At 49.8% G+C, this 26,628-nt stretch overlaps 2 protein-coding genes and 1 long non-coding RNA gene across 11 annotated transcripts in view; 2 read left to right on the top strand and 1 right to left on the bottom strand.

Annotated features, from left to right (window-relative positions):
- Window positions 1–2,298, top strand: part of MOCS1 (molybdenum cofactor synthesis 1) — a 28,041-nt gene extending 25,743 nt beyond the window's left edge. For all 3 annotated transcript variants that reach the window (XM_017957851.3, XM_017957850.3, XM_003897571.5), the window contains one exon: window positions 219–2,298. In XM_017957851.3, coding sequence (XP_017813340.2) covers window positions 219–979 — 761 coding nt within the window. In that variant the 3' untranslated portion in view covers window positions 980–2,298. The remainder of the gene's footprint in view (window positions 1–218) is intronic.
- Window positions 2,299–2,445: 147 nt separating this feature from the next.
- Window positions 2,446–26,628, bottom strand: part of DAAM2 (dishevelled associated activator of morphogenesis 2) — a 114,089-nt gene continuing 89,906 nt past the window's right edge. For 5 of the 6 annotated variants that reach the window (XM_021937219.2, XM_021937220.2, XM_021937222.2 and 2 more), the window contains exons 15-26: window positions 23,063–23,170; window positions 20,725–20,751; window positions 19,603–19,709; window positions 18,432–18,516; window positions 15,730–15,836; window positions 15,442–15,530; window positions 10,258–10,426; window positions 9,955–10,062; window positions 8,278–8,338; window positions 7,004–7,135; window positions 5,779–5,949; window positions 2,446–5,446 (exon numbers count right to left, since the gene is read on the bottom strand). In XM_021937219.2, coding sequence (XP_021792911.1) covers window positions 5,222–5,446; window positions 5,779–5,949; window positions 7,004–7,135; window positions 8,278–8,338; window positions 9,955–10,062; window positions 10,258–10,426; window positions 15,442–15,530; window positions 15,730–15,836; window positions 18,432–18,516; window positions 19,603–19,709; window positions 20,725–20,751; window positions 23,063–23,170 — 1,389 coding nt within the window. In that variant the 3' untranslated portion in view covers window positions 2,446–5,221. The remainder of the gene's footprint in view (window positions 5,447–5,778; window positions 5,950–7,003; window positions 7,136–8,277; window positions 8,339–9,954; window positions 10,063–10,257; window positions 10,427–15,441; window positions 15,531–15,729; window positions 15,837–18,431; window positions 18,517–19,602; window positions 19,710–20,724; window positions 20,752–23,062; window positions 23,171–26,628) is intronic. The other variant, XM_021937224.2, reaches the window with a different exon arrangement.
- On the top strand, window positions 15,771–25,531 carry LOC108585437. 2 transcript variants are annotated; one of them, XR_001901746.2, is made up of 6 exons: window positions 15,771–15,871; window positions 16,253–16,343; window positions 16,956–17,013; window positions 19,570–19,740; window positions 20,064–23,805; window positions 24,867–25,531. It is a non-coding gene; the product is annotated as an uncharacterized LOC108585437 (long non-coding RNA). The 2 variants fall into 2 exon arrangements; XR_004184271.1 differs by lacking the exon at window positions 24,867–25,531 and having other exon boundaries at window positions 16,253–17,013; window positions 20,064–22,890.

The raw sequence follows: 26,628 nt of genomic DNA, 5'->3' as shown, positions 1-26,628 counted from the left end.
CATCACCAGGTGAGAAGGGCTGTGAACTTGGACTCTGGGTGCCATCTATCTGTGGATCTTCTACTTTGTCTTGTCCCACTACGCTTTTTGTTCTTCATTCCTCTTTCCCCGGTGTGAAAGAGAACTTGAAGTGGGATAGGGAGAGGGTTTGGGAGCAGAGGTGGGAAAAAGAATTGCCTTTTAGACTTAGTCTTTCTTCTTTTTTTCTTGCCTTGCAGAGTTATTTTTGATGTTCCACGATTCCCCACCAGCCAATCCAAGCATTGCCTCCTGGGACCCCCTCCATGTTCAGGATCTAAGACCCAGAATGAGTTTCTCCAGCCAGATGGTCACTTTATGGAAAGGATGCAGGGTCCCCCAGGCCCTTCTGCTAGCCCAGCAGTGGCTGGGGTCTGGCTGCTTTCAGAGACACTATACTTCCCGTGCAGACTCAGATGCCAACTCAAAGTGCCTTAGCCCAGGTTCCTGGGCTCCTGCTGCCCCCTCAGGACCCCAGCTAACCTCAGAACAACTAACTCATGTGGACTCGGAAGGACGGGCAGCTATGGTAGATGTGGGCAGGAAGCCAGACACAGAGCGGGTGGCTGTGGCTTCAGCCGTGGTCTGCCTGGGGCCTGTAGCCTTCAAGCTTGTCCAGCAGAACCAGCTCAAGAAAGGAGATGCCCTGGTGGTGGCCCAGCTGGCTGGAATCCAGGCAGCCAAGGTGACCAGCCAGCTGATCCCTCTGTGCCACCACGTGGCCCTGAGTCATGTCCAGGTGCAGCTGGAGCTGGACAGCACACGCCATGCCGTGAGGATCCAGGCATCTTGCCGGGCTCGGGGGCCCACCGGGGTGGAGATGGAGGCCCTGACCTCTGCTGCAGTGGCCGCCCTCACCCTGTATGACATGTGCAAGGCTGTCAGCAGGGACATCGTGTTGGAGGAGATCAAGCTCATTAGCAAGACTGGCGGTCAGCGGGGGGACTTCCATCGGGCTTAGCGCCTGCCCTTCTTACCCATGGCCCACCCAGACCTGGAGCTGGGATGCAATTTAGGCTGAAGGAAAGACGTCAGGTTCCTTTAATCACAGTCACTGTTTACCTTGAGCAGTAAATCTGAAGTCAGCCTGCTCTACTACTAACAGGCCTGCTACTAGATGATCTCTAATCATCTAGGTAGGGCTCCCTTTCTATCGGGAGGATACCAGCAGGCCCTTAAGCCTTCCAGGACACTAAGGTCATGGGAGCAGGACTACAACAAGCAATACTAGATAACTGAGAAATCATGTTTTTTGTGGACTATTTCAGACAACCAGTTTCCGACAGTCCAGCCCAGAACTTTTCCTTCTCCTTTTGGGTTCTCTCTTCTCCTACTTTCCTGGGGAGAGATTAAGGGCTTATTAAGCAGAGGGGCCCACTTTGAGGAGAGCAAAGCACAAGTTTGCCTGAGGAATGCATCCCAACTTCTCCCCAGCAGCTCTGCCTCCCTGTCTGTGAAGCCGCAGCCCTGCCCCGTCCTGACTTCATCTCTCCTTCTGCCCAAGTCTGTGTCCCATCAGACTTGCTCAGCTTAACAGTTGCCCGGTCCTGCTGGCCCCCTTTCCTCAGGCCTCCCTCCTCTGAAACAGGATGTGCACACGTGGGCCACAGCCCCAAGGACGACTCCCGGACTACACAGCCCACACCCGGCCCTGCTCACGGCTGTTCCACCCACCCCTCTTCGTTCTGGAGCATATCAGGGAAAGAAGAGTTGACGATAGATTGCCTTCACCCTCACAGCGCACAAATAAAGCTACGATGCCAACTTCTTTGCAGACACAAGAATGAAGACTGTGTGTGGGTAGGGCACTGGGCTGCTGCAGTTTCATGGGGAAGGGTGCACCTATCAACCCTATCCCAAGACACATTTCCCTGAGGGAAGAAGAGGAGGGACCTGGAAAGGCCTAAGGGCATATTCTCTGTATAGCCCCACTGTAGGAGAATAAAGTGGAGTGGCGGGGGGCATAGAAATGGACCATCTAAGGGAAACTTTGTCAGGTGGTGGCCAGGGGTGTTCAAAGCTCATTGCTTGCATCACCAGCTATTGAAGATCAGAGAGGGCAATTAGAGGGTCCTGGTTCTCACATCCCCACACACACACTTTTCTGGCCTGCTGGGCTCTCTAACTTGGTTGGATGTCTGAGTCCTCAGTGGTGCCCCCTGCCTGCCTCCCCTCTGCCCTATGCCAAGGTGTGCTGGCAAATGTTTAACAACCAGCTCTCTGGAAAAGACAATTTCTGTGATATAAATACTCCCATGTTGAATAATTTCAAGCTACCAATATGTCAAATGGCTTGTAAAATTCCATTCCTGAAAATGTAAACAATTGGTTCTCACAGAGCTGGTACAAGCTGGCTCCAGCACACCACCCCCAGCCCATCCCAGATCCCCTCATAGGAAGAAGGCACAAGTTGAAAGGCAGACTGGGTAGGGATGGTATGAATTTAATATTTTTTAGTATTACAATATATTCTTATAAAAAAAGGTGCAAGTGAAAAAGGACACTGCAGATTTTGTCCATTAGCCTCATTTGTCATCTGAGGCAGCTGGTGAGAATAGCCCTGGCATGAAGGCATCCCTGGTAGAGGTCGGGGGAGATGGTCACAGCTCCCCAGTTGGTGGAAATGGGATGGGAGTAGGGAGAGGCTGGACCAGACCTTTCCCCATTCACCTGGAGAATTTTCTTCTCCCACTGCCCTAAACACTTGATTTCCATCACAGGGGAGAAATGCTGCTGAGAAGGTTGTGTTAGGTTGACGATGAATTTTACGTTGGCCACAAAATTAGCTGGAGAAATTTATCTAAAGGTGGCAGGAGCGGTGGGGAAGGGCATGAAAAAAGCAAGACCAAGAAACATTAAGAGGCTAAAACATTTAACATATTAAGGACCAGCTCAGCCATCCCCATTGGGCACCAGCCCCTTCTTACTCAGTTGGAGTATGAGTCCATGGTCCAAGGCACTGGAGATCTGGCTACAGTGGCATCTAGCACTAGAGCCACTGGCCAGATCTAGAAAATAAATAGAAAAATATCTTTTAGAGTGAGAAGGCTGGGCTCTGGAACAACATATTTGTGTCCTCTGTCAACAGTTGAACCAAATTCTGCTTTTCTGAAGATCAAATGTGTCTTGAACAGCTTCCATAGTCCCTGTCTTCTCAGGTGTGTATCCAGTCTTCCATGGTGGGTGGGAATGCCAGACATGCTTGTGGAGCCATCCCCTGTTCCCTGCCCCTTTGGGGGGTTAGGTTGACATCAGCCTGGCCGGTTTGGGAGAGGACCTTTAGAGGCCTCACCCACAACCTCCCATCTTCCCCAACACCTGTCTTGCAGTGGGAACTCTTGGGGGTGCAGATGGGTATAGCCAAACTCTGTGCAGCTGTTCTGCCTGGAAGCCTTTATCTTGCCCTCACCTGGGTTCCAGGATGGCCTCTTCACACCTGTGTCAGCCAGGTTTGCACTTGCTCAGATCCCTCCCACCAGAACACACGCGCCACCCGCCCCCTCAAACCAACGCACATGCTGGGCTCGCCGACCCTGTGTTTCTTCCCCCACAGCTACACTACGGTCCCAGCCCCAGGAGTCTGATGCAGGTGAAAGGCAGAAGATAGGCAGCTGAGAGTGGGCCCAGCTCACCAGTCTCCACTGGCAATAACCCGGAGCCAGGGATTAGGTTGGAAAGTGAGAAACACAGGGAAGGGCAGAAGGGCCAAGAGCTGGTCGATGGTAGAGGTCAGGCAGGGCCAGTCTCACAGAGGGTGAAAGGCCAACTCGGAGCGTGGAATTGAAAATAAGAGCCTTGATGGAGTTTTAGAAGAAAAACTGTCTAGATACAGCCATCCCATCCACCAAGGCCAGCACAAGATGGACAAAATGGAAGGTGGGAGTGGATGGGAGGACCGGAAGGAGCCCTTTGCAGGTCAGGCTGAAGAACCAAATTGGGTACCAGAGGTGGGGTGGCCCCCTCTCAGCCTTCCTCCTCCATCCCCAACCCCCCAGTTTCCTTGCCTGCTCTGCTGTTCGCCCCATCCGAACGCCTGAGAGGAGGGGATACCCTTAGAGCCAGCATGTTAATGCGGAGGGCAGCTCTGGCCCCCAGGCTTCTCAGGAAGCAACTCTCCAACGCCAGTGGACACATGGTTCCAAGTGGCCACCTGCAGGCTGAACAGAGGCCGCTGTGGCTTCTGCCTTGAGGCTGGTGTTAGAGAAGGGGTGGGAAGGCCTGAGCAATTTATATTAAATAGAGAGCTGTGGGATGGAGCTAAGCATTCAAGTGCTGCCCTCTGCTGAGGGGCTATAGGGGACTCCAGGGCAACATTTGAGGTCACTGTCTGGCTTCACAACAATGGCCAGGTGTCCAGGAGGTGGGGACATGGGAGATGCCCAAGGCATGAGGTGTGGTGATGAATGAGGTCTTTCTTGAGCCCCTCGCCAGATTCATCAAGCACCTGGTAGTAAGCCATAGCTGTGGAAACCCAAGGTGAGTCTTCTAGGATTGTGGATTAGTAGACAGGATGGCAGTGAGGGTACAGAAGGAAGGGAGAGAGACTTAAGACATACAGGGAGAGGCCAGAGGACCTGGGAAACAGACATTGTTACTCTGTCCTGATGTCTTTGGTCCCTGCATCATCCTTCCAACATTGACTGTTTTCTGGAACCTACCAGAGCTGATCTAACGAATATATAATGCCTCCTCTGTTTCCGTTCAAGAGGAAAGTTTGCCCCTAGGTCAATGTTCTGTTGAGCCTCCCTTTGAGAGACAGGAGTCTGGATTCCCTCACCAGATTCCCTCTCAGGGGCTCCCTCCAGCATGCTGCACAGGAAATCTGGACAAGGCTGTGGACCTCTCCAGTCTAGATCTGGAACTGTTCTGTGCTAGCACATGGGTGCCCATGGTAGGGGATGGGGAACAGGGCCCCTTCAGCCTGGGGTTAGCTGGCCCGAGGCTTTCCAGGGATGTCTAAGTCAGCCTCAGAATAATCCCTAGGGCCAGGGCGCAGAAGGAATCATGTGAAGGAGATGAGAGGAGCCCCTTAAGGTAAGCGTGGGGAGTACACCTGGTCCAGCCACACACAGCCCCCCACCCCAGGACCCAGCCCAGGGCTCTAAACCAAGCACCAAATGGCTTAAATAACACCACCTCCTCCACTCAGCCCCATTCTCACCCCTCCCTGTCTCCCAGCCTCCTGTGTGGCCAGTTCCCCAGGTCAATAATTTAGCCGGTTTATTGCCCGCTCCCGGGTGACTTCCAGGGCCTGGCTCCCTGATCGCTTGCGGCTGCGCTTGAGCTTGCATAAGTCCTTGTCGAAGACCTCCCCAGAGCGCAGAGCTGACACCAGGTCATCGAACTCGCCTCCCTCCTCCAGCGAGCTGCCCGCAGCCAGGACCTTCCGCTGCCGCTGCCACCGCTCACGCTCCCTCTGCTCCTTCAGCTGTGGGTGGGGGGCCAGAGGTAGGAACCCTCTCAGGGAGAGGCACTGAGGCCAGGGAAGCCCCCCAGCCCTGGGCTAACTCCTAGGCCATGGTTGTGCTGCCTGCCTGTATCTGTTGGCCCCGCTTTCCTCCTGCCTAGGACATACAGGCTCCCTGCCTCACACCATTCTCTTCCCTCAGGCTGGGAAGAAGTTTCTCTCTCCTGGGGCTGACATCCAACCCCTATGATGTTCCTCAGTCCCTGCCTTCCTCCCACACACCCCAGTTTGGGGGTGCTCTTCCCAGGTAGCACCCATTTCCCCTCAGTCCCAGGCCCATCACGGCCCCTCACCATGGCTTCCATGCGCGCCCGCCGCTCCTCCTCCTCCTTCCTCCTCCTCATGGCCTCTAGATCCTGCCGGGCCTCTGAGAAGGCCTGCAAGAAGGTGTCAAAGATGCCAAAGAATTCGTCTGGCTGCATCTTGCTGTCATGCTCCCCGAAGTGCATCAAGGCCTTGGCGAACTGTCAAAGGAGAGAACAGGGTTGGTGGAGAGTGCCTGGAGCATGCTGGGCTCAGCCCTTGAGGTTAGCTGGGTTCTAGCCAGAGCAGAACCCAGTGCAAGGCTGGGGACTGTTGGCACAGGGGGCAGGGCTGGAAGAGGCGAGAAGACACCCCCATCATCATCAAGATCAGAGACAAGGCTAAGGAGAAACGGGTAAAGAGTCGGGTTCACTCACAGTCCACCTTACAGCCACCCTTGGGCCTGTAAGGGGTAGGCATGAGATCAGGGGTATAGACCTTGGGAAGCCCTTCCTGAGGTCAGGAAGAGCCTGGCAGAACTCAGAACTTCAGAGATCCTCTAGTTATCAGGTGAATAACCCCTCTGTGCCACAGCTTCCTCCTCTGTAAAATGGGAATAATAGAATCTACATCATAGTGGTGTTGGGGAGTTAGATGAGTTGGTGGCTATAAAGGAGTAGCTATACTTATATATGCCAGGCACTATTCTGACTTACTGAGCGCTACCATTGTTAATTCAACCCACTCAGTATCCTCTAAGAAAGATCTCATTACTCAAAGTGTGCTTCCTGGACTAGCAGCAGGTTCACCTCCTGTTGGAAACGCAGAATCTCAGAGCCCAGGCCTCCTAAATGAGAATCCGTGTTTTAATAAGACCCCCATACATGAGGTCTATGGGCATGTTAGGGTGAGAAGCAGATAGAGGCAGAGTAATTGTGTCCACCGCTGAGCTGTAGTGTCAGAGTCTAACCCAGTGCTATCACTTACAGCTGGGCAATCTTGGGCAAGTTACTTAGCATCTCTGATTTTAGTGTTCATATCTGTCAAGTGGGAACTAAAACACTTAACATGATGCCTGATAGCTGATAAATGGACCATGATCCTTGCAGTATGTGGTTATCATGGCTTGTCTTGTTAAGAGTGAGGAAATGGTTTTCTCTCAAAGCTCTGTAACTCTGGGTTTGTCCCTCCTGGACTGTCTGTGGTAGGAATGGGTGAAGGCGCTTGTTTAGATAAGGCTGCGTTGGCAAGCAGTGGGGGTTGGGGCACCCTTACCTTGTCCCTGGCCTCATTTAGCTGGTCCTCCAGCTCTGAGAAGCTGAAGCTGGACACTGTGATGAAGTCGCTCATGACGGGGACAAACTTGTCATTAGGCTCCCGCACCTGGCGCCTCTGATACTCCAGCTCCTGAGGAGGGAGGGCGAAGTGCTGCTTAGACTGGTGCCAAGATAAGAGTCGGGTGCAGGGGTCACCACGTCTCCCATCCTTCTTGTCACTCACAGGACATTGAGCCCTTTGGAAGAGGGAACACCCTGCGTCTCAAAGTTCTAAGGATGGCAAAGACTATGAGCATTAGCAGCCAGCCCACCCTGCCGTCTTTCTTTCTGTAGAGCACTGAGACCCAACGTGTGACCTGGGGCCAGCAGCATCACCTGGGAAATTATGAGAAATACAGACTCTCAGACCCACAAGATCAGAAGCTGCATTTTAACAAGACTCATCGTTACAAGACTTCAGGTGAGTCATGCACAAATTAGAGATATTTTCCTAAAGCTCCCAGCTGATTCAGAGGCTGCTGGCCTATGGATCACACTTTGAGCAGCACTTAAAAGGCCTATACAATTGTAAATTTGGAAGTCATCTTCCCCCACCACAGTGGCAACAAAATGTTCTTTCTCATCCTTAATCTGTCTCTCAAATCCATTCTCCCCTTACCCACTGCCTCTCTCCACAGTGAAGATGGGAAGGGTCTCTTGTTCCTAGGTTTGGGGGACCTGTGTGGTCCCCATACTGGGCCAGTCTGGCTCACTTCCCCACTACTCTACTGGTGTTTTCTGGAAGGCTCGGGCCAGAGATGGTATCAGCCGAGAAGCCATCAGAACAGGAATGGTGGGAACAAGAGACCTGGGTCCTCCACCGGCCCAGGAAAGAGGCAGAGAGACTTAAGGAAGAACCTTCTGAGGACATCGGTCCCACTGCCACATTGTGTGCTTCCTGCCCCTAGCTGGCAGTCAAGGGATGAGGATTCTCTTTGCCATGCACTTGAATCCAGTGTAGGCATCGGTCAGATGTATGGTTCATTCCACTCCACTGCCAAATAAACACCAAGTTGGACAGTAACATGGGTATAGTCTCGGGTGACCCCTTTTAAAAGGTTCAGACTTAAGCCCCAGTAATCCCATTATCTTTTGGGAGGGCTGACCCTGTGCTAGAAGCTGTACCCACTGTGCCTGTTGTTTTTCACCCCTGTGTAGGAGCTTAGGGTGCAGTGATGAACAGCGTTTGCCGACAGCAGCCCTCACCCAGGTAGGCACTGACGAGGTACTCACCACCTCCACTGCTCTCAGGCCCCTCCTGAGGTTGCCCACCTCCTTCTCCAGCTCTGCTAGGCTGTGAGGAGACACAGAGGGAGGGGAATGAGGACCATCAGCTCCCGCCTTGAGGTGCTAAGGCTGGTTCAGGAAGAGGGCAGAGCCAAGCACAGTGGCCTGGGAGTCGGTGAGCCTGGGTTCCAGCCCTGGTGTGGCCACTGATGGCCCTGACAAAGCACCTCCCCTTCGTGCCTCTGTCTGTGCATCTATAAATTAACAAGGTGAAACCTGCGTTCTATAGATCTTTCCAGGTCAGAAATGTCATGCTGCAACATGAGAACGTTTCCAACCTGTGGCTTCTGGCTTAGACTATTTATTTTTATTACTACCAGGTAATGCTTATGAGCTCTTTATGTGATCCTGCAAGCAATAGCATTCGATACCAGTGAGCCATGGACCACTATGTTTCTAGTTTTCCTGGAGATGACATCTATCACCTAAATGTTCAGGTCTAATTTCTTGCCTAGCAGATGCTGTTGGTGCCCCACCCACATTTCCTTGGACCATCCATTGTAGGGCATGGCCCCAACTCTTCCAACTGTATGCACACTCTCTTTTTGAGGCCAAGCTCCTTCCACCTGTACCTGTGGCCAGAGAGTTATTCCCTGCCCCTGCGGAGCCCCTCAGCCAACTTACTGAGAGGACATGCTGTCTGATTGCCCCAGCAACCTTGCCCTTCGGGTGGGAAAACTGAAGTAAGTATTCCACACTGTTTCCCAGAATTCCTCATGGGGTTAAGCACCAATTGCCGTGAGTGGTAACGGGCGTAATAATGTTTGTTACTGGCATTCTTTCTATCTCTGGCTCATTTCCCCATTCTTCTACTGGTATTTTCTGGAAGCATCTCTGAAATAAGGATTTAAGAGCAAATTGTCTTTGTTTGGTTTTCCCGGAAGCAGACCCTGAGACAGGATAGGTAGTCAAGGAAGTGAGCATGTTCTCAGAACACAGCAACTATGGTGGTGCCCATACAGTCAGCACAATAAACCTCAGCATTCGCATTGTAATGAGCTCATTCAAGCAAAGCTATCTGCAGTAGGGACTTTCCCCTCTAGAAAGCATGCGCATTTTGATTTTACCTATCGTCATACTGGCCCTTTGCTCATTATATAAGAGTGAAAAAAAAACACACCCCTAGGTGGAAATGTAAGATGCTAATGAGACATGCAATATATGAAAAAGCACGCATAGCTACTACACATGTGCACCCAGAGGCCCACTCAGAGCCTGCTTCCTAATAACAGTTCTTCCCACCTCCTTATGAATTATCATGTAAGTCTCCCATAATGGGAGTCTTCCCAGTATCATGTAAGTCTCCCATAATGGGAGTCTTCCCAGTGCCGGTCTTGGCTGTCTCATCCTTACAAGAAGCCCGCCCTGAATGCTCTCTCTCTCTCTCATGGTGTCCTGTCTATTCTGCATCTAACTTACAAGATATTCTTCTTGTTTTGCAATACATTGTTCTATGCTATACCCCCTTTGCTGTGTGTCTGTTTAAATTCTTTTAAACTCAGAAGACAAGAACCGAGGTCTCACATCAGCCATCATCAAGCCCAGAGTAGACCCCAAGAGAGGAAAGTAAGACAAGAATGAGGGTCATGATGGGGAGAAGGAAGTCTTGGAGAGGCCCCTCACTTGACTTTGGCAGCTTCTGGAAGATGCTGCAGCTCTGAAGGCATGTTCAGAATATCAGGAAAATGCTTCTCCAGGATCATGATCAGGTAATGGAGCAGAGAGATGTTTCTGTGGACGAAAGTCAGGTCAGTGGTAAGTGACAGAGGAAACTGGGCACGAGGGTCAGAGGGAAACTAGGATGGGGTGTTAAGAGAAAGGGGTGATGAGTCTTAGGATGTGCCCGTCCTAATAGAGGGAGGATGTGAGAGGCCAGGGTAGGGTGAGATAGAGGCCAAGGAAGTGGCCAGGAAGGGAGGTCCTCACCTGTCGATGCTGGACTTGGTGTCAGCAATCTTGTTGAGGCTGGCCACCCGGAACCCGTAGGCACCCCCACGCTGCCCTTTGTTCATGAAGTTGCCTATGGCTAGGATGACCTCTAGCATCTGCCTTAGACGCTTGCTGCGGACCAGCTCCCGGGAGGCCAACAGGATGGCTGGGAGAGGAAGCACAGGTCAGAGCCCTGCATGGGATAGGCAGGGCAGTGGTTCCCATTGCACCCCAGGAAGATGCCACCACAAAGTTCAGAAAAGGGGCTGTCAAATGTCTTCAACTCTCAGTGAGGCAGAGATTATACCCACTGCTCAGCAGACCCATCGATTTCACATTCACCCACCTCCAGGGGAAGCAGACACTTTCACTAAGGCCAATTCACCAGACACCCCATTTGTAGGACATGCCAACTCTTCCCAAGAAGATAATTTCAGAAGATCTTTTCTTACATGTACTTAAAGATTATTAAGAATGCTGGGTGCAGTGGCTCACGCCTGTAATCCCAGCACTTTGGGAGGCTGAGGCAGGGAGATCACTTGAGGTCAGGAGTTCGAGACCAGCCTGGCCAACATGGTGAAACCCTGTCTCTACTAAAAATACAAAAAATTAGTCGGGTGTGGTGGCATGTGCCTATAATCCCAGCTGCTTGGGAAGCTGAAGCAAAAGTGTCACTTGAACCCAAGAGGCTGAGGCTGCAGTGAGCCAAGACTGTGTCACTGCACTCCAGCCTGGGCAACAGCATGAGACTGTCTCAAAAACAAAAAGAAAAAAAGATTATTCAGATATTCTTTCCATGAATATACTCATAAATATGACACTTTTACTTTTCTAAACCTAGCACTTAACTTCAGTATTTTACCTATTATGGGATTGCTTCTGCCTGTCTTGAAATGCTATATTCTATTGGTTTTTTGGAAAGAAAAAAAAAATTCATCAACTAAATAACATGTCCTCGATTATAATATTCTATTATTTTTGTTCTATAAAATAATGGCATGCTTTTCAGTTGATAGTGTCTAAGATTTGATGAAATAAGCTACTTGACGTACTGTTGAATGTCATTTTTAAGATTTTTCCAACCTTTGGGCATCTTAACCATTTTCCTCCAATGCTCTAAATGATATCTTTGCTAGAAATACAAACTAAGCTAACAGTAACCAAAACTTCAATAATTCATTCTGCTGTGTGCGCTCTGGCCCTTCCTCAGCTATGATGTCTTTATGGTGGGTGCGCAGAAGGGGGGCACAAATCCTGAGACTTTCTCTACTAGTTACAGAATATGATTTTTGAATATTCAGTGTGGTAACAAAAAGACCAGATTATCCTGTGATCTATGGCTTATGCCAAACTGAACATGCTTTAAGATGCTGCTAGGAAAATAAAATGAAAATGACTTGGCTAAAAGTTTGTAGAAAGCTTTGAACACAGTTAGAAATAAGTAACTGTTAAAAAGAAGCTGTACCAGCACTTTTGGAGGCTGAGGCAGGCGGATCACCTGAGGTCAGGAGTTTGAGACCAGCCTGGCCAACATGGCGAAACCCTGTCTCTACTGAAAATACAAAAATTAGCCGAGTGTGGTGGCACACGCCTATGTAACCCCAGTTACTCAGGAAGCTGAGACGGGAGAATTGCTTGAACCCGGGAGATAGAGGTTGCAGGGAGCCGAGATCACACCACTGCACTCCAGCCTGGGCAACAGAGTGAGACCCCATCTCAAAAAAAAAAAAAAAATTGTAAAAATAAATAGTAAGGTTTGTCAGTAGCTTTTAAGTTGAACACGTACATACTCTATAACCTAAAAGCCACATTATTCTTGGTGAGTATTTGGGTTGTTTCTAGGTTTTTTAAATTCCAAATCAAATGGGTAAATTATGGTGTATTCATATAATGGAATACAATGCAGAACTGAAAATGAATAACCCACTGCTACACGTAACACTAGGGACAACTCACAACCATAATGTTGAGCAGAAGTCACCAGCATGAAATTATTCATACTCTATTATTCCATTCATATAAAGTTCAAAACAGGCCAGACACGGTGGCTCATGCTTACAATCCCAGCACTTTGGGAGGCCGAGGTGGGCAGATCACTTGAGCCCAGGAGTTTGAGACTAGCCTAGGCAACGTGGTGAAACCCTCTCTCTACAAAAATACAAAAATTAGCCAGGCTGGCAGCATGTCCCTGTAGTGCCAGCTACTTGGGAGGCTGAGGTGGGAGGATACCTTGAGCCCAGGAGGCAGAGGTTGCAGTGAGCCAAGATCACACCACTGCCCTCCAGTCTGGGTGACAGGGCAGGACCCTGTCTCAAAAAAAAATAAGTAAAAATTTAAAAAATAAAGTTCAAAACCGCTAAAACTAATCTGGCAGTCAAGATGGGTTTGACCTTCAGAGAGGAGGGAAGGGGTAAAGTTTGGGAGGGGGACATGAAGAAGGCTCCGGGGGGTTGGAAGCTGTATTTGTTGACCTGGGTATTGATTACACATGTGGCTCCCTTTTTTAATTCCTCAAGTAAGACTCTTAGGATTTGTGTACTTTTCCATATGCATGTTATGTTTCAAAAAAAGTTTATTTAAAAAGAATACTTAGGAAAGTTTTTGGCAATTTATATTGGTTGGGATGTTTTTTCTAAGGTTTATATGCTATTTGGAAAATTTGCAAAGGAATCCTCCTAAAAATGCTAAAATGTTGGCAAAACAGAAAATGACAAGAGTTCAAAGGAAATCAGTGTAAATGGGAAAACGCCCAGATGCAGTTCTGACATTTTAGATATATTCATAAGAATATTACATTTGCAACCATATTCATCTTGACTACATTTGGTGAATGTATTTATAATAAGAATCGGTAAATGTGGTGTATTCAGCAATAAATATATTCATAAGAAGAACATATTCAAGAATTATAAGTTCATGAATATATTCATAGAAGAACTGGAAAATTTGTCAAATTTGGTGAACTGGCTTTTGGCAAATGGACTCAGAGCCCTTGCTGGGGTTAGGAGGGCAGGTGTCAACAGCTCATCACCTAGCTGGGATAGGCTAAATCTTAGCTCTTCCAGGAATACTTTCTGGGAGAACCGGAAGGAAGAATAAGAATCCCATCTTTGCACACTCCTCTTTTCTCCACCTACAGTCACACACACTGATCTGATTCTATAATACACAACTTCAGGCATCTCTTTCCTATCTAGCTCTTAGAGGAAAGAGACCTGTGTCTGGTCTATACAAGGACAGCAGCCATTGCTATACAGAGCAATTATTATAGAGCAGAGCGGTAGAAGAGTAGCTTTCCGCAGCAGATCTTGCTATCCCAAACACATCTTACTTGGCTTAGCTTGATATCAAAGGGAGACTCTTTCCTGAGTATCCACTGACTCTTTTTTTTTTTTTTTTTTTTTTTCCTTTTTTGAGACAGAGTCTTGCTCTATCACCCAGGCTGGAGTACAGTGGTGCCATGTCGGCTCACTGAAAGCTCCACCTCCTGGGTTCATGCCATTCTCCTGCCTCAGCCTCCCCGGTAGCTGGGACTACAGGCACCCACCACCGTGCCCGGCTAATTTTTTTGTATTTTTTAGTAGTGACGGGGTTTCACCATATTAGCCAGAGTGGTCTCGATCTCCTGACCTTATGATCCGCCCACCTCAGCCTCCCAAAGTGCTGGGATTACAGGTGTGAGCCACCACGCCCGGCCTCCACTGACTAATTCTTAGGCTCCTGGGAGCAGGAAACTGTGTGAGATTAAACCTTTCTGGTGGCTAAGCTACTCTGGTTCTGAATCTCCAAATGGCAATTGCTCATGTTTGTTCCACTGACCCAAGATATACAAATAGTTGTGCACACAGGTCTTGCGCTGAACCCCTTATTTGTGCTGCATGCTCCAAAGGCAGTCTGCAGCAGGATGAAAGAAAGCTGTGAAGAAGATAAGGATTCACCCATCACCAGGGCAGGAGATATGGCCAGACCTTGGAAATGGAGAGTCACTGCTGTTATCTATGCTTACCACCTGTAGGTCCCTTGCTGTGTGTGTGTATGCGTGTGCGTGTGTAGTGTGAGGGGCAACGAGATCTGATTACAAAAAGTGTCTGCCTTAACTCTACATGTTCCACCCTATCTAAAAACTCTCCCTGAAGCATCTCAATGGATTTCAGGAAGGGCTACTCTCTGGACTGGGCATCTCAGGGAGTACTGACTGGCCCTGGTGTCCAGCAGGGGGTGCCCATGCTCTGTTCTGCCCCCAGCCTGGTAACCTCAACATCCTGGTAACAGGCTTTCTTGCTCCACTCTTCCGACCCTGTCCTCTCCACAGATGAGCCTCCCAGCCTCTCCTGCTTATTGCCTCCTGGGTCCACATGTCTGCCCACCATCCTGACCTCCTGCCTCTCCCAACAACTCCACACCCCTCCCTACTCTGCCATCAGCACAGGCAGCCCCTGGGAAGTACTAGAGGACAAGAGGGAAGGGACTGATTTTGAAGATCAGCCATCTGCATTCCTACCCTGGTTCCACCACTCACCAGTGTCATAGCCTCGGGACATTAGAGAGGAGAGAATGGAAGCACACGGAAGTTAATAATAGCACCCACCCGTGGGATTCCTGTGATGACCAAATGAGGACCAACCAAGCAGAGTGCTTCACACAGTGCTTGGCGCGTGGTTCTCATTGAACTACAAATTTCTCATCTGGAAATGGCCTGTGTTGGAGGTGTTCCCTGACTCAGAAAATCAGGTGCCTCTAGAAATCAGCTTGTGCAGTTTCCTACTTTCCGAATGGCTCACACTTAAACTCACGTGCCCCAGAAGTCTTCTATGAGCCTAGTACCTCTCAAGTAGGGTAAAGACCGATGAGCTCAGTCCCAGCCAGGCATTGTTGTAGGTGTGGCTATTATTATCTTTTCTACCTTTCCATCCCATGCTGGGGCAGATGTCAATAGACGCCCCACCTTGGAGAGCTTGCATGCTGAGGCATAAGGAACATGTCACAAGGTTGGTGCATGTGCTAATATAAGCAAGTGCATATTTTTATAATCATTTTACATTTTGTCTTTGAGGTTTTGCTTTTGCTTTGGGGTTGAGAATAAGAAAGGGGTTTCCCTCTGCCCCTGTTCACTGGCTCCCCCCCCCCCCCCCCTTCTCCCCTGCCCCCCCCCCCCAAGCCCCCCGCCACCCTCAGCCCTACCTTCCACTTTGGGCTTTGCCTCAGCCAGCCGCTCCTGGAATTTCTTCTTGAAGAAGAGGGCTTGCAGTCGCTGCTGGTAGTGGTCAATCCTGTAGATAAGGTGAGCCATGTCTTGAGGTATCCCACCCCTACCCAGGCCAGCCCCAGCTCCAGGAGCCAGCTCCAGCCTCCTCTCGAGCCTGCCCACCTCCGTCCCCTTCCTCTTGGCAGAACCCCACCTGCCCCAATCCCAGCCCCACCTGCCAAAACCCCACCTGCTCGAATCCCCGCCATGCCCACGGCCCCAACCTGCTCATTTCATAGAGGAAGCGGTCAGCGCGGGCCATCCGCTCGATCTCATGCTTGTGCTCCTCCAGGAGGTCAATGTCGCTCTTCTCCGGGATGAACTTGAGGAGCTGCAAAGAGCAGGCGCAAGTCACACAAGCAACTGGTGAGCAGCAGACATGGGGTGCGGGGTGTGAGAAGCACTTGACTCAGGTCAAGATGGGGAGGGTGCCTTGAAAAAGAGAAACACCCTTGTGTGGACAGATTTGTTTCATCTGCCTGAAGGGGATGACAGGGCACCCAGCTCTGAAATTCTTTTTTCTTTTTTAAAATTCAGATGTAACTGATATACAGTATTTCTTTCTTTTTTTTAAAGATGGGGTCTCACTCTGTCCCTCAGGCTAGAATGCAGTGGTATAATCATAGCTCACTGTAGCCATGACCTGCTGGGCTCAAGCAGTCCTCCCACCTCAGGTCCTGAGTACCTGGGAATATAGGCGTGCAGCACATACTGGGTTAATTTTTTTTTATTTTTTATTTTGTAAAGACAGGATCTCACTATGTAGCCCTGGCTGGTCTTCCCCTTGTGAGCTCAAGCGATCGTCTCACTTCAGCCTCCAAAAGTGCTGAGATTACAGGTAGGAGACACCACGTCTGGCCTAAAGTACCCTATTCTTCAATGTACAGCTCAATGGTTTTTCTTTCCTTTTAAACAAACTTGAGGTATAATTTACATAAAATAAAATGCACCCATTGTAAATGTGCAGTTCAGTGATTTTTGTCAAATCTCCATCCATTGAATCATCATTCAGATTAAGATAGAGAACATTTCCATCCCCCAGGAAAGTAATTTTGCATCACTTCAGTAAGCTGTTCAAGTGAATATAGGCTCTCAGCTGAATTCTAGGACGTTAACCAGATTTGCCTGTCCTTGAACTCATGCTGTATGCTCTCTTTTATGTCTGGCTTCTCCCCAGCATAATGCCTAAGGTTCATCCATGTCATGGTCGTTTGTTTATTGCTGAGGATTCTACTGTATGAATATACCACAGTCTACTTATTCACTTTCCTATTGATGGAGAGTTGGGTTGTTCACAGTTTGGGGGATTTATAAATAAAGTTGCTATAAATAGAGTTGACCCCTGAACAACACAGGGTTGAACTATGCAGGACCACTTGTATGTGGATTTTCTTCCGCCTCTGCCGTCCCTGAGACAGCAAGACCAACCACTCCTCTTCCTCCTCCTCAGCCTGACGACAATGAGGATGAAGACCTTTAAGATGATCCACCTCCACCCAATGAACAATGTATGTATTTTCTCCTTTTAATGATTTTTTTTTTTTTTTTTTTTTTTGACAGAGTCTCACTCACTCTGTTGCATAGGCTGGTGTGCAGTGGTGCTATCTCAGCTCACTGTAACCTCTGCCTCCTGGGTTCAAGCAATTCTCCTGCCTCAGCCTCCCAAGTAGCTGGGACTACAGGCAACGCGCCATCACGCCTGGCTAATTTTTGTATTTTTAGTAGAGATGGGGTCTTACCATGCTGACCAAGCTGGTCTTGAACTCCTGACCTCAAGTAATTTGTCCTCCTCGGCCTCCCAAAGTGCTAGGATTAAGGCATGAGCTACCATGCCCGGCCTTCCTTCTAATGATTTTCTTCATAACATTTTCTTTTCTCTAGCTTACTTTGTTGTAAAAATACAGCATATAATACATATAACATAAAAATATGTGTTAATTGGTTGTTTATCTTATCAGTAAGGCTTCTGGTCAACAGTAGGCAATTAGTGGCTAAGTTGTTGGGAAGTCAAAAGTTATATGTGGATTTTTGACTGCACGGAAAGTCAATGCCTCCAGCCCCCACATTATTGAAGGTCAACTATATTCTTGTGTATTTCTTTTAGTCAGTATTTGTACTCGTTTCCCTGGAGTTACACCTGAGAGTGGGATTACTAGGCAATAGGGTGGGTGTATGTTTAGCTGTATAGTGCACTTCCGTTTTCCAAAATAATTGTGCCACATGAGAATTCCAATTTCTTCACATCCTCATCAGCACATGGCATTGTCAGTCTTTTTAATTTTAGCTACTCTGGTGGGTGTGTGGTGCCCCCTTACTGTGGCTGACTATATTTCTCTGACAACTAATCATATTGAACACCTTTTCATATGCTTATTGTCTATTTGGAAATCCTCTTTCATGAAGCGCCCAAGTCTTTTTCTCATTCTTAAGTTGATTTCTTCATCATTTTCTCATTGATTTGTAGAGTTCTGTTCTGAATATGATCTTTGTTATACGTATGTATAGCAAATCTCTTCTAAGGTTTGTCTTCTCTTTTCACTCAGTAACCGTTCCCTTTGATGAACAGAAGTTCTTAATTGTAATGAAGTCCAACTGATGATGATCTCATGTGTGTGTCTTTCCCAAAGGATCCCCCCCCCAAAAAAAAAAAAAAAAACTGAGGGGGAAGAGATTTGGGGAAGATACCACTATTCCTCATCTGACTTTGCCTTGGGAGCCATGGGAGAATGACTCCTGGAGAACACGCAACCTTTTCCAGCTTTCCCCCAGAAGGGCTGGCCCAGGGAGGTTTCTATAAACCTTCTCCCTAACTCTTCCAGCCTGATTTCTCCTTGACCCAAAAATCGTAGCCTCTCTGGGGGCTGTTGGGAAGGGGCATGGCTGCCCCCTGGGTTCAGTTCCCCTTCCTTCCCACGAGGGTCCTCACCTGCTCCAGCATGTCCTTAGCGAGGTCCTCCTGCTCATCCATCTTCAAGATGGCCTGCCGGATCTCCTCGTTAGAAAGCTTCAACCTAAGGCAAAACCCCACCTCAGTCCAGGACAGCCTTCAAACCTTCTTCTCCAAAAGGTACCACTCCGCCTTCCCTCATTCCCTAACATGGACTTGGGAATGTATTTAATAGTACTCCCCCCTCACCTCCTCTACAAAGCCTTCTTAGACTAAACTAGTATGATTCAGTCCATAAACTTGATAATGAGCATTTTAGTGTCGAAATAGAGACGTGAGGGTCTCTGTTCTCTTGATAATCCATCAGAGCTGCTAGGGGCCATTTGGGAGTAAAAGAGATGTCTTCAATGTAGACCAAAGGGACAGGGCAACGAGTTCCTGATCCTTTTCCTCCTCCTCATGCTTAAAAAATGCACAGCATCTCCACGGGAGGACAGGATTATCGGCAAGCCACTAAGAGGGCAATTTCCTGCTGCCTTCGTTCTCAGAACACAGAATCGCTCTCAGTCTTCTGACAGCGCCTCAGCTCCCACACAGCTGTCCCAATCAGTCTTGCTGTCTGGGAGATGGAGAAGCCACACAGCCCCATAGCCCTTCCCTGTCCCCTCCACATGCACCCCCATTGGGAACCCTGGGGATTCAGAACTCTTTCCACCATCCAGTGGGGGAAACTGAGGCTGGGGGGCTTGTGAGAGGAAAGGGGGGAGGATGTCTCAGAGGCAGCTGGGGCAGCACTAAGAATAGTATGGGAGGTGGTGCCCTCTGACCCTGGCTCAGGCAGGAGGCCCCGGTACAGAAGCTGTGCTGTTAGCGCAGATACTGCCCTGTTTGTTCTGCAGCCGCGGGAAATGCTTAGGTGCTGAGATCATGCTGCTCAATGGCCTGAGCCAAGCGAGGCCCTCCATGGGCTTAGAGCAACTCAGCCGCCAGATGCTGACCAGGCTGGGCAAGGGCCTCGTGACTGGGCAGTTTCCTGCCTGCAGAGCCCCGAACTGCTGCTCAAGGCAGGTTCCCAGGAGACAGTTCTAGATCAATGCCCTCCCCTCCCAGGGGACAGCAGAGAGGGAGAGGCCCAAGACTGCCATCACTCCATTCCTCCACCCCCTTTGTGCCCCAGGCATTCAACTCAACCACCTTCTTTTGCACATACTTGGAAAGAAGGATGATGCAGTTTTGGGCCCTCCGGCCGTCAATGACCGACAGCTCTTTGACCTTGCGGGAAGCCAGGTAGATGTCCTCGGTGGAGCCCAGCTCTTTCTGCAACCAACAAGTCAAGTGGACGGTTGAGGTGTGTGTTCCCTAATCCTCCTCTTACCCACCCCGCAACAGCCACCTCCTACCAATCCAGGAATGCTCCTGGCGTGAGGGGAAGGGGGAAGAAAAAGACAGGAGAGAGAGGAGGGGGGGCTAATGGCTAACTTTAAGAGAAGGTATCTGGGACTTTTCCATAGGCTCCAATGGGTTGGGGAAGGACACTGAGGAGTCCCCCAACCTTTCTTTAAGAAATTATCCATTCTGGACAATGAGGGAAGGGGCTGTGCCAGCGGGTCAGGGCATGACTGATCCCTGTGGCTTTGGGCAATGTGACATAACCTACCGTGTCTCCCACAGAATCAACTCCCACTCCCACTGCCCAACCCAGAGGCCTTCCTCAGGCTTATGCTGAGAAGCTGGTTGCAGACCCCCAGAGGGAACAGTTACTGACTCCTAGGGACTTTAGGCACAGCCCAAGGTGCCCAGGTGGAGAGCATCCACAAGTTCAGAGGTATGGAAACTGAGGCAGAACTCTCTCCTCTGAGTCCCAGCAGGCAGGTTCCGGAGAAATCATTGATCCCGCCCCACTCCTTCTCTTGGGCCCCTGGTGAGGTAGACAGGAGGCTGTCTAGTGTGCTGTGCTTCCTCCGGGAGGTCCCTCTTGCACAGCTTCAGGGGCCACCTTGCATGGTTATCTTTGTGAACTGTGTAGTGCCTACCCTGTGTGTCCTCACAGGAAAGGCTCTCCTTTGGCCTGGTGGGTAAGACAGTAGACCTAGAAGCCTTCTCCTCATTCCAGGAGACACAGACCTCCACTGCTGCCAGGGGTCTATTTGATTACCTCGCTCTGCTACATTTCCTCTTTCTCTTTGGGGGCCCTCTCCCATACCACCCTGTACGAATGGGAGATAAGGTAGAAGGTGGAATGGACAAGTCCTCTCTGTCTGGCCCAGTACAGAGCAGCAGCCCGGGACAGCAGTTAAAAGTTGGAGTTGTCAGAGCCCCGAGAGTAACTCACCTGCTGAGAAGGATTAGTTATCAGCTCCTAGGCGGCAGCCACAGCCAACAGAGAATTAAACATGCACAACATTAGCCAAGACATTTGGGGACCCAGAAATAGCATGACAGACAGGGGGATCCCTCAGCATCTACACTGTCCACTTTGTCCCAGTGAGACCCATGGTTGGAGACAGGCACCCGTAAGCGGCACTAGACAGGAGCTGCTTCTAGCAGACATGCACTCACGGAGAAGCCAAACGAAGCGGAGATCAGGCAGCTCCTCCCATCTGCCCACTGGGACCACCACTCCCCAGTCAGGGCAGACCAAAGCCCTGAGTTCTCCCACCCCAGGCTTTGCTGCCTGTTCTTCCTTTTCCTCTGCTGAAAATGTGCAGATAGGGTAGAGGACATTCCTCCATCCTGGGATGAGTTCACCTTTCTAAATAGGGGAGGAGTCACAAATGAACTCTATCTGGAAGCTCCAGAAAGTTGTGTTTATTGAGGCAGAGGAAAGCAAGTGTCCTTGAATTTGCTCATTGTCCCTCATCTGTCCTTTGATGTACAATAGGAACTGAAGAGGCACAGCCCACACCTCTGTTCTCCCTGACACCGATGGAGTGGAAGCTACCAACTCAAAACCCGCATGGGGCATAGAGAAGACCATGACTCCCAGGACCTCCCCCACCCCACAACCAGCTGTGAGAGGAGGAAACAAGGTTCATACGGCCTCCGGGATCTCTCCAGTCCTGCTGCTGGGATTTCAGTCCCAGAGACTGGATGGCCCACTGAGTGAGGGGAGGCAGGTGATTGCACTGTGTGGGCTCAGAGAGGTGAGAGGGACAGGACAGGGGGCCTTTCAGTCTTAAATCTTCTCAACTCACCAAGCTGGGATGCCCCAGACCCAGTTTGGGAAACCCATAACCTTTCCTGACTGGCCCCATCCCAGCCTCACTTCAGGGCTCTGGAGCATGGGTAGGCTGGGCCAGAGCCCTGTCCTGCAGAAAGACTCTCAAACGAGGAGGTGGCCTGCGATCACCAAGCCTGGCACGCTTGCCACACACTCCTCTGTCCTCAGCCCCACTTGTGGAGAATTGGCTCCCAGGAGCCAGTGCTCATAAGAGTTCCTTTCAGCTCCAGCAGCCTTAGCTGCCAGCCTGACATGGGCATGGGGTTAAAAATGTCTCCTGGAATTAGGAGTAGAGAATGTGATGCTGTGGGCACCCACATTTAAACAAACAATCATCTGGCCAGAGCCCTAGGAGCGGCTGCATGTGTCCTCGGTCATCCACAGATCGGGGCTGGGCAGAAAGTGAGCTAGGGCACCCTCTCCAGCTCAGTGGGGAGCCAGGCCACAACAGCCAGCCATTGCCAGGACCCACTCATTGGCACCGGGGAAACCCTCGAGACTGAGGTCCTAGGCTAAGTAGAGAAAACAAGGAAGATGGTAGCCCAGCCCCAAGAGGGATCAGTCCCTCTGGGGCGGGGCCAGAGAGAAAGCAATTCCCTGAGGCTTCTAAGCTGGTTACTCCCTAAATTGACTTAGAGGGAAGGTCCCCCGCTGTGCTAGTTGCCATGCGGATTCCTGGGCCCCAGCTCATCTCCTGAATCACATTCATTTGAGGGTGAGGTCTGAGAAGCAACCCTTTTGGCAATCCCCACAGGTACTCGGCACAGTTTGAGATTCCCACCTCAGGAACGCCCTGCGTTCTGGCAGCAACTCACCCCACACTTTCTCTGTGAGTGGAGGACCAGACTTGCTGGCAGCCACCTGTACAGAGAGCCTTGAGAGCAATATCCAAGGCCTCCCCAAGCCCAGCCCCAGCCCCAGCCCCAGCCCCCTGAGTGACGTGGAGCAGCACCTTCTGCCTTCCTTGCAAGGCAGCATCCCCTGCTCGGTCTCACAGAGGTGTTGACAGACAGAATGGGGTGGAAAAGTGGTCTGAGAAGTGATTATGCCTTCTAAGCCTAGTCCCTGAATCCTGGGCCAGAAAGAGCAAGGGTTCACAGTGGTCAGGCCTTGTGACTCTACCTCTGATGCTCCAGGATGGAAGAGAGAAATGGACAAAACACCGTTTCAATACTTGGTGTATAAATATGAACCATACAAGGATGTTTCCCCCTATAGCCTGTGCACCTCTACTTCGTACCTACATCCTCGGCAAGAATAAAATCATCACCTCATAAAGAATAAAATCATTCAGTATACATGAGAGGAAGGAAGGGAAGGAGGAAGGGAAGGAAGGAAAGGCAAGGCAAGGCAAGGCAGGCAGGCAGAAAGAAAACAAGCTGAGGTTTGGCTTCAAGGGTATGGTATATGGAAGTTAAAACCCAAGAGGCCAGAGGGTGTAGGGTCTTACCTGGTGCCTCTGATAGGCTGAAAACATCTTTTCAAAATCCTCTAGGTCCAGAATCCGAAATACCTGCATGTCATCAATCTCATTCCATACGGTGCCAGGGACACGCTCCTAAGATTCAGGGTAGGGAGAAGACCCCACGGTTGGCCCAACTCCGTCATGGAGATGCCCCATGCCTCCCTAACCCCATTTATTTCCCAACTGCACATACTACAACGACCAGGATTTCAGACCTTCAGAAGGGAGTCGGTTGCTCCCCTCAACTTCCAACTTTCTTGAATACTCTGCTCCAGGGTAGAGGCCAGAGACAACCCCCTTCTCCTCCCCTTGTGCATGGAGCCACATGTAAGCATGTTCTAGAAATCACTGGGGGTGCTGGGGGGATGGGTAGGCAGTAGGAAAGGGGGTGCACTTCACTTTTTCCAAAAGCAAAGTCAGAAGCTGCACTCTCAGGGTACTTCACACAGGCCCACTCCCCCTAAAGGGCAGGGTGCCTGGGAGTCACTCCTGTCCTTGGCTGCCATCATTGGAAGATTAAAGCCATACGTATTTGTGATCCTCAAAGCTGCAGCACTGACTGTATTTATGTATCTCAGATGGTTGTTTTCTTTCCCAAGGGTCTTCTTCCCACTTTCCCAGATTCTCAAAGTGGACAAATACCAAAGTTTGGGACCTGGCACCTGTAGTGACACTGCTGAGACCAGCAAGACTCTGCTACAATTTCCCTTTGGTCAGACCCAGGGAAGGTATTACTATCCTTTACAACAGGGTTTTACATTCCAAGATCTCTCCATTTAGGCCTTACCCCATCTCTGTGTAGGACCTTTGCACTAGGGTCTGGAAAGGAGCTGTTAGCCAAGCCAAGCCAAAAGAAAAAAAAAAACCCTGGAAGTCTCGTAGCACCCTGCTGATGGCCCAGAGCACAGCGAGCCAAGCTCCTGACAGGGCGTTCCAACCCTCCCCTCCCAGGAATCCCCACCTCATCTAGAGCTTTGCTGTCCTTCAGCACAGAATCTCTCTGCCTTCCTCTACCTAGAGCACAGCGGGGAACCTCGTTTAATGCCTCCTCTTCCTCTTTCTCCCTACAACTCCCCCTCAAAGACTTGGAGAGAGAAACATACCTTTCACTCACTGTTATTTTCTTAAACTCTGGAAAGGGGAGGCTAGGCCAGAGTCAGGGGGTGGGGACATTCCTGTGGCCTTCTGAAGGCCAGGGACCCTCTCGTGGAATGCGGCTGGGAAGCTTGGAGCAGCAAGGGATACAGGCAGCTGGCCAACCCCAACACAGATGCATTCTTTTCATGGCAGAAACAACCGCTGTGTATGAGTGTGTATGTGTGTGAGCGTGTGTGTGCTCACAGAAGCACGCGTGGGGTAGGGGAAGGGACTACGAGAGGAGTTGGGCTTCTGGAAAGGGGTGTGTGGGAGGCAAAGAGAAGATGAGAAGGGAATGGAATCAGGGAAGGCAGAGACGGAGCCGGCTGAAGCAGCGTGCGGCCGGAGTCTAATCTGCAGGGAGGCCTCCCTCTGCAGCTAGGACCAGGGTGGAGGTAGGGGAGAGAGAAGCCTGCAAGGGTAAAGCTTCCTATCCTTCTCTATTCTTGGTGAGGCTGGGGTAAGAAGAAATGGGCTGGAGAGAGAGAGCTGGCTGTTCCACACTGGGAAGAATTTCCCGTGAGACAGCCGACTAAGCTCAGGCTCTCTCTCTCTCTCTCTCTCTCTCTCTCTCTCTCTCTCTCTCTAAGCTCAGGCTCTCTCTCTCTCTCTCTCTCTCTCTCTCTCTCACTTCTTCCCAAACACTGCCCAGCCCACCCCCAGCTTCTAGCATCTGCCAGAAGGACTTGAGGCTCTTCGAGGAGGTATAACTGAGGTCCGGAACCAGAAAGCGGTAAGTCTGTTCCTAACATTCCCTACATGTTGACACTCACCACGTTGCCCTGATATGCCCACCTTGCATAATTGTCGAATTTAATTTTCTCACCACTCTGGCCAAGAGCCCATCATCTCTAGTCTAGACTCCTGGGACTTCTGCCCGCTGGAGATATCCTTCACATGCCAGGGAAAGCTTTCTCAAAAGTATGTTTCGTTATGTTTCCCCCGTGGTGCACTGCCTTTGGGGTCAGGCAGGCCTAGCCTGCTGACACTCCCAGCCCTGCCATTTTGTGGGACTGTGGGAAGATGGAGGGATGAGATTTTTCTCCCATGTCACATAAAAGGAAACTGAGTCTCCATCATGTTTTTTTACCTCACCAAGTTGATGTGAGAATTAAGTGAGATAACATACTTCCAACATACATGGTAGGGCCACTAATAATAACCTATTATATGAAGACTTTCTAGATGCCAGTCACTATTCCAAGTACTTTGTATGTAGGAAGTCAATTAATCCTCATAGCAGTCTCTTTTTTTTTCAAGCCGGAGTCTTGCTCTGTTGCCTAGGCTGAAGTGCAGCATGTAGCAGTGCAATCTTGGCTCACTACAACCTCCACCCCCCAGGTTTAATTATCCTGCCTCAGCCTCCAGAGGAGCTGGGATTACAGGCATGCGCCACCACACCTGGCTAATTTTTGTATTTTTAGTGGAGACGGGGTTTCACCATGTTGGCCAGGCTGGTCTCAAACTCCTGACCTTGTGATCTGCCCGCCTTGGCATCCCCAAATGGTGGGATTACAGGTGTGAGCCACTGCGTGGCTGCAATCTCTTGAGATGGACGTTATTATTGCCCCATTTACAGATCAGGAACCTGAAGCTCAAATGATTCCATAACCTACACCTGTCACACAATTAAAAGCTTGGGATTGGGGTGATAAGTTCTCAAAATGTTATTTAAAAGCCTTTCACCTTTCTCTATGATCTCCAAATGTCCCCCACTGTCTATTCCAACAAACCCACACTCTCCAGTATAGAAATGAAACTCTAGCCTGCTCTGGGCCCCTGGGGAATCTGTGCAGACTTCACTGTTACCGGACCCAGAGAAACTCCTGAGCACACAGCTTCATATGATGAAAATGTTGCAAAAATATTACTTGCTTTGGCTGTCCTTCCTTCATCATTGATGTGCATGATAACTTTTTATTACATCTTTAAAATCTTACATTATAAATTGTGACAATAGGAGACAAAACGTTATTTCTCTTTTTACCACAATACAAAATGTTATTTTCTGATGGTGAACAATGAACCTTTCTGCACAGCCTGCAGCCTTTGGTTCTGCAGAGCAGTTGGCCTACTCATGTGCAGTTTGTCTTTCTGGCTCACCTCATGGCCACAGAGCACCCACAGGGTACAACTGTGCAGTGCACCTGTCACCAACCTCAACAATCTTGCTTTGGATGCTGCTAACAGGTGGCTCTAAAGCTTAAGTAACTCAGATTGGAGATGTTATCAGAGGCCCAGGAAACTACAAATGGGCTGTGTTCACACTTCATCTTTCCACCTAGATTATAAAGCCAGAGGCAGAGGGAATTTTCGAGATCATCTCACACATGAGCAAACTGAGATACAAGTTGAGTGATTTACAGAGGTTGTACAGCTAAAGCCACACCTGGTTTGGTTAGAGCCTCACCCTT

This window comes from Papio anubis, chromosome 6 (assembly GCF_008728515.1).
Source record: "Papio anubis isolate 15944 chromosome 6, Panubis1.0, whole genome shotgun sequence".
Lineage (NCBI taxonomy): Eukaryota > Metazoa > Chordata > Mammalia > Primates > Cercopithecidae > Papio > Papio anubis.
Note: the sequence above shows the minus strand (reverse complement) of the source record. Positions and strands in the feature narration are given on the sequence as shown.